General features: G+C 42.9%; 1 protein-coding gene across 2 annotated transcripts in view; it reads left to right on the forward strand.

The window, feature by feature from the left end:
- Window positions 1-13051, forward strand: part of MERTK (MER proto-oncogene, tyrosine kinase) — a 124150-nt gene that overhangs the window by 80272 nt on the left and 30827 nt on the right. For both annotated transcript variants that reach the window (XM_065929843.1, XM_065929844.1), the window contains exons 9-12: window positions 3604-3757; window positions 8007-8160; window positions 11134-11219; window positions 12831-12926. In XM_065929843.1, coding sequence (XP_065785915.1) covers window positions 3604-3757; window positions 8007-8160; window positions 11134-11219; window positions 12831-12926 — 490 coding nt within the window. The remainder of the gene's footprint in view (window positions 1-3603; window positions 3758-8006; window positions 8161-11133; window positions 11220-12830; window positions 12927-13051) is intronic.

Raw genomic sequence — 13051 nt, forward strand, 5'->3', positions numbered from 1 at the left:
AAAGTGTTAGTCACTCAGTTGTGTCCAACTCTTTCAATCCCATGGACTGTAGCCCACCAGGCCCCTCTGTCCATGGACTTCTCCAGGCAAGAAAACTAGAGTGGGGTGCCATTTCCTTCTCCAGGAGATCTTCCCAACCCAGGGCTCAAACTCGAATCTCCTGTGGCTCCTACATTTCAGGCAGATTCTTTACCTTCTAAGCCACCAGAAGAGCCCAAAGAGGAAGAGAAAGCAAATTAAAAAAACAAAAAGAGCTAGAGGTCATCCTGTCTTTTTCTCCCCTGGTGTGAGTCAAAGATACTTCTTTAGAGGGCACCCTGGCACTGATGGGAGCTGAAGGGCGAGAGTGATGAAAGCCTTCTGAATGATGCCGCCAGAGAGCCTAATACACTGGCCCAAGTGCCGTTCAGAACCATCCCCTCTGTGACAGAACAGTATGGCACAGTTAGGGCTGCGACCTTTCTTCATTGCCTCCTGGGAGATGCTGGATTTTCCCAGCGAGAGGGTCATTTGCATTGTACTCATTCTCTACTCTGCTTGGGTAACATTCTCTGAGGCAGGAAGCTCCCATCTCTCTGGCCGAGAACATGCGTGCTTTGTTGCTCAGTCATGTCCAACTCTTTGTGACCCCGCGGACTATACCCACCAGGCTCCTCTGTCCTTGGGATTTCCCAGGGAAGAATACTGGGGTGGGTTGCCATGCCCTCCTCCAGGGGATCTTACTGACCCAGGGGTGGAACTTGGGTCTCCTGCATTGCAGAAGGGATTCTTTACCGTCTGAGCCACCAGCTGCTGGAGACGAAGAAGAATACTGAAGAGAAGCCTCCCTCAGAGGAGCCTAGAACCTCCGTCTGAACTGAAGCTTGAAATGAACTCTGTGTCCATCTCTTAGGTTCCCTAATCTGCCTTCATTTCCAAAGAGCAAGAGTTTGACACAGCTTCCCCTGAAAATTGTCCTTTCATTTTCATTTTAAGAAAATTGTTATTGGGACTTCCCTGGTGGTCCAGTGGTTAAGACCCTGCCCCTTCCCCAGCGGCGGGCACTGGGTTGACCCCTGTTTGAGGAACTAGGATCCAACATATTGCAGGGCACCACCAAAAAATAAAAACAAAAAAAGGGGGAATGGACATGTACACGCTGCTGTATTTAAAATGGATAACCAGAAAGGCCTTACTGTCCAGCACAGGGCCCTCTGCTCAGTGTTATGTGCAGCCTGGATGGGAGGGGAGTTTGGGGGAGAAGGGACACATGTGTGTGTGTGGCTGAGGCCCTTTGCTGTCCGCCTGCAACTGTCACAACATCGTGAATCTTCTATACTCCTATATAAAACAAAAAGTTTTAAAAAGAGAAGAAAAAAACTGCCACTAACGCTGCATTGTCTCTATGCCAGGTGGTGAAATTGGATATTTTGGAAGATATTCCAACTTACTACTCTAATAAAGATTTTTTTTTTTCGGTATAGAATTTCAGAACTTTCTTCAAGTAATCTTTGGGTGGGTTCACAGTTTGCTGAAAATTGTAATAACCCACCGAAGTTTTCAAAGTTTTTACCTTCATTATCTTACAACTGTTGTCACTTGCACACTAAGAAACTCCTGATATTTATTATATGGACATTTTCTATATCTTATATGTATATTTATATATATATTTGGATGTGCTGGGTCTTAGTTGCTGCATGTGGGATCTAGTTCCCTTACCAGGGATTGAATCTGGGTTGCTGGCTTTGGAAGCATGGAGTCTTAACCACTGGACCACCAGGGAAGTCTCCATTTTCTGTATCTTGATGAAGATTTCAGTGTTTTTTTGTTCTCTGTTTCTTGCTATCCCTTGCCTTCTAAATCAAATTTTAAAATATAAAGGTCAGGATCAAATAAAATCTGTTCTCCTTTAAGTTGAAACTGTGCCTTCCTCATCTTTGCACCATCTGAACACAGGACCTTGAACTTGCTCTGTAGCATTAATGGCGCTACGGACTTCATGCATGGTCCTGGCTGAAATCTAACCCAGAAGAAGGATTTCTGTCTGTGAAGGGGACTGTCTTTTGATGAATGTGGACTAGTATTTCTTGTCCCATTCCCATCCCCATAAAGTGTCTGTAGACCTGTGAGAATTCAGTGAGAAGATAAGTTTATAAAAATATTGCATATTATAAGCCCTTCTTCAAGACCCACAGTATACACTGGCAAGTTCAAGGCTCTCCAGTGTTCTACAGTAAATAAATCTCTTTACCTTCGACTTGGACACAAAGAGTCAGACACGACTTAGTGACTGAACAACAACAACCTTTGACTCAGAATTGCCCGAACCATACACAGAGAGACTCACACAAAATTTATTTCCTGTGCCGGAGAACATCATGATAGTTGAGGTTTGGAAGTCAAGGAGAAAGTACTCTATAAGCACTTGACTCTGGTTTGTTTTTTCTCAGACATCTCCCCCGCCCCCCCCCCCCACAGCCTCCCCCTTGTTTTAATGGCTCAAGTTGCATACCAGTGGCTTTAAAACAAGATAAATAAGTAAGGCCAGATTTTTTTAAATGGAGCACGTTTTCTCTGGAAGAGGAAGTGTCAGTGCCCTCCTAAATGTCGGTTTCAGTCACAGCTCTTAGAATCGGAAGGAGCAGAGCCCACCCACGCTGGCTCAAGGGAAATGGTGGGGGGTCAGTGTCAAGGTTCAGTGCGGCTCCTGGGCCGTGCTCTGTGGGCATTGAGGGCGGGAGTCTTGAGTAGATAGTATTATTTTTCCTTCATGTGCTTTATAATTTTCTCAGAAAAGTTAAACCCTTATCTACTGTGTTCCCACAATTTCAGAAAAGAGAGCAATGCAGCCATTGGGATAGTGGAGCATTAATTTTCCATCACACCCAGTAATGAAGTCATACAATGATGCAGTGGTGCAATGTCCTAACTCAGTGTAACTTTTCATTACACTTTAAAAAATTTGTTTTTAACTGGAGGATAATTGCTTTACAACATTGTATTGGTTTCTGCTATACATCAACATGGATCAGTCATAGGTATACATATGTCCCCACCCTTCTGAGCCTCCCTCCCACCTCCCACCCCATCCCAGCGCTGTAGGTTGTCACAGAGCTCCCCCTTCTTTTTTTTTTTTAATTTGATGGCGCTGGGTCTTAGTTGCAGTATGTGGGATCTTTAGTTGTGGCATGAGAGCTCTTAGTTGCTGCATGTGGGATCTAGTTCTATCCCACTCAGGGATAGAACCCGGACACCCTGCATTGGGAATGTGGAATTGTAGCCACTGGACCACCAAGAAGACAGTCTTGCTCTTGCCTTTGAGTGCATCTGCCACATGCTCCTATTCTTCCAGAGGACTCACTGAGCCCTCCAACTACCATTCCTGCATGGCCATAGTAAGCCAAGATTCCCCAGGCCTGAGGATGCTGCCAGCCCGTCCTGCATCCCTGCCTACCTTTTACCTCCCTTGGCTGTGACGTGAGTGAGGAAGGGAGGTGCTGGAAACACAGCTGCTGCCCCTGGGATGTGGGTGGGACCGCTTCCCTTAGAAGAACTTCTCTTGGAAGGACAAGGCCCCTAGTGCCTCAGTATTTCACTTTTCCTTTCCTGTCTGTCCCCCAGAAAGAGTTCTCAGAAGAAGTTGGCCAGAGCAGCAGCCTCGCTCAGTTTCCTGTCCAAGTGCACAACGCCACGTGCACCGTGAGGATCGCTGCCGTCACCAAAGGGGGCGTGGGGCCCTTCAGTGACCCGGTGAAGATCTTCATCCCTGCTCGCGGTGAGAGCTGGTGCCGGATCGGCTGACGGAGTATCAGTCCAGGCGACACATGGGCTGCCAGAGAGCAGCTTGTGGGATGGGGAGCTTGTTTAAGAATGAACAATAGGGGCTTCCCTGGAGTCCAGTGGTTAAGACCCCGAGCTTCCACTGCAGGGCATAGCGTTCCATCCCTGGTCGGGAAACTAAGATCCCACTTGCTGAATGGCTCCTCCAAAAAAAATAAAAGACAGAATGAAAAAGACCAGGAGGAAATTCTGCAGTGATGAAGATAGTTGACAAGATAATACGCTTCACAGAGCTGCCTGTTTCCATGAGTCCTCCCACTGTTACTCTCCAGGGTAATAACTTCCTAGGAAGTTTCATCCTTTCAGAACCTAGAGTTCAGCTGGACTTACTAAATTTAGCTGTTATGGTTTTTAGTGCGGTATGGTTGATTTACAGTGTTGTGTTTCTGCTGTACAGAAAGTGAATCAGATATACATGTATGTATGTATATGTGCCTGTGTACGCTTAGTTATTCAGTTGTGTCTGGCTCTTTGTGACCCCATGGACTATAGCCCGCCAGTCTCCTCCGTCCATAGAATTCTCCAGGCAAGAATACTGCAGTGGGTTGCCATTCCCTTCTCCAGGGAATCTTTCTGACTCAGGAGTCAAACCTGTGTTTCCTGCATTGGCAGGGAGAGTCTTTACCACTGAGCCACCTGGGAAGTCTTTTTAGGTTCTGTTCACTCCTTTTTAGATTCTTGTTCCATATGGATTATTGCAGAGTATTGAGGAGAGTTCCCTGTGCTCTATGTAGGTTCTTATTAGTTATCTATTTTATATATAGTACTGAATTTAGTTTACTTTTTTATTATGGAGAATAATTGCTTCACAATGTCATGTTAGTTTCTCTGTACCACAAAATGAATCAGCCATGTGTATACATGCATCCCCTCCCTCATGAGCCTGCCTCCCACCCCACCATCCCCTCCTCTAGGTCGTCACAGAGCACCGAGCTGAGCTCCCTGGGCTGTGCGGCAGCTCCCCATGAGCTAATTTAAATGGTCGTGCACGTGTGTGATGCTACTCTCCCCCTCCGGCCCACCCTCCCTCTGTGCCCACATGTTCGCTCTCTATCCCTTCCTCTCCTGTCCTGCCCTGCAAACAGGCTCATCTGTACTGTTTTTCTACACTCCATTTTTCTGAGTTAATATACCATATTTGTTTTTCTGACTGCTGAACTTAGTTAAAATGATGTATACATGACTGAATTCTGGATTAGTCAGGGTGGCTAATCCTCAGCTCTTTATAATCAGCACTGTTTGTCTGCTGGTGTTTGTTTTAAGCAGTCCAGCTTGCCCTGTGACGAGTCATTCAAGCCTTGGGTAATGTGCTTCATAACTGGGTGAAGAACATGATGGGTACAGAGCATGAACCATTTCCTATAGAAGCATCTTTGCACGGTGCTGGCTCACCCAGCTAAGTGCTCAGCCCTGCGTGTTGGCCTCTGCATATTGTTGGAGCGGCCTTTGGCAAGATGGCACTATGGTGCTCCAAGGGGCCCAAATATTGTGTTTGGTCACATAGACCAGGGAAGCCGCCTTCTTCTGACTCTGACCCGCCCTAAGTTGTTTGGTAGTGAACTGCTGTCATAAGTCCCCACGGACAGCTACATGGAAATGGTTTGTACATTTACAAAGTTCTTGCCAAACATGGCCTTTGTACCAATAGCAGACAAGACTTGGGAGCAGACCGCTGAGTTCCCGTCTCTCTGTCCCGGTGACTCTCCAACGCGCTCTCCCTTGTGGTGCTAAATTGAACCCTTATTTCAGCTCCTACAGACCATAGGCTCTGTCCCTAGGGAACGTTAGTCACTTATGATGGGGACTCAGGGTACGTCTGCCTGGAAGAAATTCAGGGATGATGAGATTCTGATTCTAAAAGCACAGGTTAAAAATCAGAGTTTAACACAGACATAGAAAACATACAGTTACCAAAGGGGAAAGAGGGTAGAGGAGGGATAAATTAGGAGCTTAGGATTAGCAAATAAAATAGATAAACAACTATTAATAGTTTCTACTGTATAGCATAGGGAACTATATTCAAAATCTTGTAATAAACCATAATGGAAAAGAATGTGTAAAAGAATATATATAATGTATATATATATATGTATACACGTGTGTGTGTATGTGTGTGTATACAGGGCTTCCCAGGTGGCTCAGTGTAAAGAATCCACTTGCCAAGGAGACATGGGTTTGATCCCTGGGTCGGGAAGATCCCCTGGAGGAGGAAATGGCAACCCACTCCTGTATCCTTGCCTGCGAAATCCCATGGACAGAGGAGCCTGGTGGGCTGCAGAGCAGGGGTCACGGAGAGTCGGTCGGACACGACTGAGTGACTGAGCACGCAGACACACACATGCATGCACCTGAATCACTTTGCTATTCACCAGCATTAGAAAGCAGTTGTACTTCAGTTTAGGAAAAAATCAGAGTTTAAGATGACAGACTTTTCCTCGTCACGCATAATGAATTGTCCGAAATTATTTGCTGTCCTGGCAGGCCTGCCTCTGCAAAGTTCTAATCTGCATATATTTCAGTTACCACAGTTTAGGTAAATCACACCCATTCCCAACAATACAGTTCAAAGTTGAGTTACCAGCATGTATTAACTGTGATTGTATATACGTCTCCATCAGCTCTGTAGTATGCAAATCACTCCACAAGCAACAAGTGTATCTTGGTTGTGACCAGTTTGGTCACTTCTTTTCAAGTCTGTCTGTGGTTGATCGCCATGCTTTCCTTAGTCTGTTCACATATGTCTGAGAGGCATAGCGCTGGGTTACTTTCTTTCTCCCAGAGGCAAAACTCACATGACATTTCACAAAAGTAGCTATTTGAAAGATGGAGTTGGTGAACAATGGTGAAAGTGCGGAGAAGAAAGGAAAGGGAGGTGATGTTGGAAGTAGAGTTGAGCATGTGGAGTTATGGGAGAAACGCTGACCGTGGGCATGTTGACGCTGCTACCATTTGATCCATGAGACAAGCAGCCATCGCGCTGGACGTCTTACCCACATGAGTGAAATGGCTGTGCTGAAAAGGAGGATTATGTCCCAGAGGAAGATGTGCTCGCCACAGCCTTCACAAGTGTCTGCCCCCCCACCCCCATGCTGGTGTACTGAATTGAGAATATGCAGATCATGACCTCCTGAATGAGGATCATGTACCAGACACATGGGGTCTGGTTAGTTAACTGGGGGCAGGCCCGACTTTGGGGAAGTGAAAACTCTGAGGTCATTTTGACGGGCAGTTTCAATACCCCCACACAAAGGAAGTAGGGTCACAAGATTTATTACAAATCCCAGATGTGGAGGTGGGTGAGGGGGTGAGAGAGCCAGAGGAAGGGCAGTCCTCTGTCCCAGGTCACAGCAGGTGGTAGAGGGTGGGTAGCAAATGCCTATACTTAACTTTTCAAAGGCTCAACTCCAAGTGGTTATTTTAAAAGGTGTCCCAGGAAAAGCAAAGTGGGAACTTGCAGCAAGACTTCTAAGTTCAGATCCTTATCAAAATGTCCAGACTCTACTGTAAGTGGGATTGTTAATACTGTAAAATGCCCCAGGAGTAACTCAAAATAGCTATTTTTCTCATCACAACATTAGAGGAACTCACAGAGGTATTTTACAGCATTGAAAGTGCAGAGGATAAAATGCTGGAAGTTGATCCAAACTTGAAAAGGAGTTCTACATTCACCAGAGCGTGGAAAATTTTCATACATTCTCTCTATATTCTAAGCTGTGTAACTGGAAACTGGCAGGCACTGTTCAAACTACTCTCGATACCTTTTTTTTTAACAACAACAACAAAAAGCATTTTGATTCTCAATCTTCCTAGTGTTTTAGAGCATACCAGTTATATATTAGTTTTACTATTTTTCAGGTGGCCCAGTGGTAAAGAACCTGCCTGCCAGTACAAAAGATGCAGGAGGTATCAGTCTAATCGCTGGGTCAGGAGGACCCCTGGAGAAGGAAATGGCAACCCACTCCAGTATTCTTGCCTGGAGAATTCCACGGACAGAAGAGCCTGGCCGGCTATAGTCCATGGGGTCACAAAGAGTCAGACTCAACTGAGCACCTGAACACGCTTACTATTTTTTCAATTTCTTCTACATTTATAACTGACATGAATAGAGTTTCCCCAATATTGTAAATCGACTATCCCAAATCCCAAGGAAATGTTTTGAATTGATTCTATTTGTATTTTACCAGGTTCGATAGATTTTGCTCCCTCATCTACCCCAGCACCTGGCAATGCAGATCCTGTGCTCATAATCCTTGGGTGCTTTTGTGGATTTGTCTTGATTGGGTTGGTTTTATACATTTCTCTGGCCATCAGGAAAAGAATCCAGGAGACAAAGTTTGGGTAAGTTTCTCAGTTTAAAGTGCTTTTTCCGTGGTACTGATGAAGCTGCTATGTGAAGTGACAGTGCCTCTTCTGATGGCCTTGCTCCTGTATCCAGCTTGGTCCCTGTCACATGCACCTCTTGGGGGCAGGCTGCTTCTCTAATTAGGCCAGTGTCACAAAGGCAGCCAATGGTGAAAGTTTTTTACTTTTTCCAAAGTCTCTTCCTGGAACTCTCCTTTCTTGTTTTTCTTCAGGAAGAAATGTAACATTTTTTATGGCATTAAATGTTGTGAAGTATTTTGATACTCGTTTCAAGATACATTAAAGTCAAAGTGCTAGAATGACAATAATGTTCCTAAGAAGAAACCCAATATATGTATAAAAGCTTTGTGGCAAAAAAAAAAAAAAAAGCTTTGTGGCAAAATGTATTAAACTTTATTGACATTACAGAGGAAAACTCAAATAAATGGAAAGATGTGTACCATGTTCATGGATGGGAAGGCTCCGTTTTGTCAAGAAATCATTTTCCCCCAAGTTGACCATAAATTCAATTTAATCACCATCTAAATCGCGGCAGGGTTGTCCATTAAAGCTGATTTGAAAATGTATCTTGAAGAGTAAATGAGCAGACAGAATCATGGCAGTTTTGAAATATACAAAATTTTGGGTGGAGGCTAGTCCTACTAAGTATGAAAACATGTTTAGTGATTAAGACAGTGAGGTATTGTTACATATAGAGAAAACTCAGTCTGTGGACACCATAGGGTGCCCATATGAGGTGGGAGTAGAATAAACATTAAGATTCCATTTCAAATCTTTACAGGAAGGAAAGAATATTAAAATATATATATATATATATACACACACACAGCCTGTTCTATGCATTGAATGGGGAGAGATGAATAGGACAGACATGGGGCTGCCTACATGTACCTTATAATCTGGCAGTTAAGAAATGCAGAATAAAATACTCCTAGTGAAAATATTTCTATCAGCTAGGCCTCCACTAACTCATGGTTCCACAGAACCTAAAAGTTTACCACCAAAACAGATATTAGGTATTATCTGATTCAACCCTAGCTTGAATAACTTGGTACCATTTGAGGTTGAATCTTTTAGAACTTTCCAGAGTGGAGTTATGAAATACAGCAAATATATTAACAAAATTACAGGACTGCTTCAAATATTTTGGAACAAAATTATCAGGAACCATTACCAGGAACCATTGAACAGAAGCTGAAAAGAAGTGTTAGGTTGATGACAAATTATTTTAATACTGAAGTCAGTTTCCATGGGTTTTCACTACAAAACCCTAGATTCATTTGTTCATTCATTTGTACAAGCACCTTTCATTTATTCATTTATAATGAAAATACATTTATTTTCTACTTATAAAATTAATATTCTTATAGTTTTTTTGTTGTTGTTAAAAAATCAAATTATATAGAATAGTTGAAAGTAGAAAGTGAAACTTGTCTGTAACTTCATGGTTGATATTGCATGGTCTCAGTTGCTATTTTGGCATAAATCCTTCCAAATTGTTTGCCTTGCATATAAATATATTATTTTTAATGTATTTTCTATTTATAATTTATATACATAAGAAAAAGTGAGGTTAAGTCTATAATTTAGACTCACTAATTCATAATACTTTCATACCAATTAGGCTAAAGCAGTGACTAAATGGATTTTTAAAAATAGGCTTTATTTTCTAGGGAAGTTTTGTATTTGCAAAAAAAATTGAGAAGGCAGTATAGAAACTTTTCATATACATCACATCCAGGATCCCCTGTTATTAACATTTTATGTCAGTGCATTAGTGCATTTTATGTTAGTTATATTTGATACAATCAAACAGTATCAAACATTATCATTAACTAAAGTCCATACTTTATTCACATTTCCTTTGTTTGTACATACTATCCCTCTTCTATTCTGGGGTCCTACCCGGGACACCACACTACATTTTGTTGTCATGTCTCCTTAGGCTCCTTGCCGGTTTCCCAGACTTTCCTTGTTTTTGTTTGCAGGAGTACTGGCCAGGTATTTTGTAGGATACCATCTATTAGAAGCTGTATGATGTTCTGGTCATGATTAGACGGGGGTAGCGGACTACTGAAAGGAAGGCCACAGAGGCGGGGTACCACCTTCATCCTGTTACATCAAGGATGCACACTCTCAGTGTGGTTTCACTGCTGAGGTTGGCCCTGATCGCCCGGCTGAGGCAGTGTCTGCCTAGCTCCTCTACCGCAGTGATTTCCCCTCCCTTTTTATACCGCGCGAAGCAAGTCAGTGCTCGCGGCTCACACGCACAGGGTGAGGAGTTAACACTCCCGCATCTCTTACAGACGGAAAGTGTTAGTTGTTCTCAGTCATGTCTGACTCTTCGCAGCCCCATGGACAGTAGCCCACCAGGCTCCTTTGTCCAAGGGATTTCCCAGACAAGAATACTGGAGTGGGTTGCCATTTCCTTCTCCAAGGGATCTTCCCAACCCAGGGGTGGAACCCAGACCTCCTGTATTTCAGGCGGATCCTTTATTGTCTGAACCACCAGGGAAGCCCTGAAATACAGAGTATATATGTGAAATATTTGGAATTCTTCTGCACAGGAGACTGGTCTCTCTTCCCCTCTTTATTTATTTATACACAGACACATGCATGTATATACACAAGCATGTATATATGTATCAGTTTGGATTCATGGATATTCCTTTTATAGTTTGGGTTATAATCCAACACCACTTCATTGTGTTGCTCAAATTGTTACAGCTTAGGCTGTTGGGTGCTTTTCAGTTGTTCTAAACTCTCCATGGCTCCTAGACAGAATCCTAAAATGGATCTAAGGAAGAAGCTTATTTCTCCTGGGGGGGAGTGTTTCTGGCCTAGAAGAGCTCTCTTAACAGGCCACAGCCTCGTAGCATCTTGTGGACTCAGCCCCGGCTTGGGTGGCTCTCTGCCTCTAGTCTGAGATGTCCGTTATCATTCACCTAGGAGCGCCTTCACAGAGGAGGATTCAGAATTGGTCATCAGCTACATGGCAAAACAGTCCTTCTGCCGGCGAGCCATCGAGCTCACCTGTAAGTTGACTTTCATTTCTCTTTTGGCAAGAGCCAAGATTGCTGAGGGACTTCCCTGGTGTCCAATGATTTAGACTCCATGCTTCCAATGTAGAGGTTGCGGGTTCAATCCCTGGTCAGGGGACTAATTTCCCACATGTTGTGTGACCAAAAAAAAAAAATATTGAGAACAAGCAAAGAACCACAAATTAATTGCTGGATTTCTAACAAAAGCCAAAGGAGTTGAAGAATGTCTATCTTTAATGTGCAAAATGTCTTTGGCAAGCAACAAGCAGAGAATCCGACATGGCCCTGGGCTTCCCTGCCGGGCAGGTCCCTGAAAACCTGGAGCTGTCCTCGAGGTGAAGCCCCTGGGGTTAAGGACTCCTGGTGCTTTGAAACATGGGAGGAAGAAGGAGATCTCAGGGTGAGAGGAGAAGATGCGGGCAGAGGGACTTAAAAGAAACAGCAAACCGACTGTCATAACCTCAGAGCTCACTTCCTGTTTTTTCCTGGCAACCAAGTCAGAGAACAACTTCCTAACATACTTTGTGACAATTATGGTTTGAACTTTGCTGAATCAGAGCGGCAACTCTTAGTTTCAAAGAATGTGAATAAACAGCTCTGTTCTTGAATAATTTCAGAAACAGTGTAGAAAGTGTACGAATATTATCAAATTCAAGTGTCTGGATGTTTGCCAAAAAACAAAACAATAAATAAATATAAGCATGATGGAATGCAGGTTGCTATGAAACAAAAACATTTGATGTAGAATGTTATTAATTCCTTCTCTAATCCAGAAGTTTTGAAGTTTAGGTGTCTATTCTTGCATTAAAAAAAAAAAATCCTCTGTTTGGACCAGTTTCTTTCTCTGATGGAAGGACGATTTGGGTAAAATTTGTCCGCTGAGAGCTAATGTGTTATTTCTAATGATCCACATTGTTTATTTCTCTTTCAAAGTCTTGCTCTTTCCCAAACTATGGCACAAACTGAATCATTTGCCATGAGTTACCAAACTGGTCTCCCTTTCCTGGTTAATACTTCTTATTGATAACACTGATGGTGCAGCATATCTTTACCTTATAGGAAATCTTAGTCTTCAATCTCCCCACCAAGTATTCAACTTAGCACCTCCTAGGTCATTAGATGAGGTTACATACCATAAGCAAAACAGACTGTACCTTGTTCTCTGCATGTTTCCTGTGGATTCTGTGCCGCCTTCCCCAGCGTGGGAGGGCAGGGGAGATGTCCTTGTGACTTTTTTGTATCCCACAGTTAAGGGTGTAATAGTAAATACTAGAGAGAATATTGACTTGTCTTCCTCACTCTTTTAAGTGAAGGGCAAAGCTCCCCTGCATGAATCTGATTGCCAGCTGCTGCTACTGCCCAATGGGAATGGTTCTGATTTTTATAATCGCTCAAGATTAATTTTGCCCTCATGGATTGATTTTACTCACTTTAATCACAGCAGGATTAAATACGATATTTCATTACTGACATTTGGCAGGAAGAATTATGCATATAAAATGAGGAAAATGTTAAACTTTTTTATGGAACTTTATAATTTTAATTATGTTCACATGAAAGGAAGCATCCTGACAGGTCATATATGTTCTGTCACTCCTTTTCTAGTACAGAGCTTAGGAGTCAGTGAGGAACTGCAAAATAAACTAGAGGATGTCGTGATTGACAGGAACCTTCTTATTCTTGGAAAAATTCTGGGTGAAGGTAAGCAGTTTTTTTCTTTCAAAATATGAGTAAAAAGGTAAGCAGTTCACAGTCATTTTTAAAAATATATATATTAAATAAAATACCATTCTTATGACTTTAACTTATAATACAAATATTCATAG

This window comes from Muntiacus reevesi, chromosome 3 (assembly GCF_963930625.1).
Source record: "Muntiacus reevesi chromosome 3, mMunRee1.1, whole genome shotgun sequence".
Classification (NCBI taxonomy): Eukaryota; Metazoa; Chordata; class Mammalia; order Artiodactyla; family Cervidae; genus Muntiacus; species Muntiacus reevesi.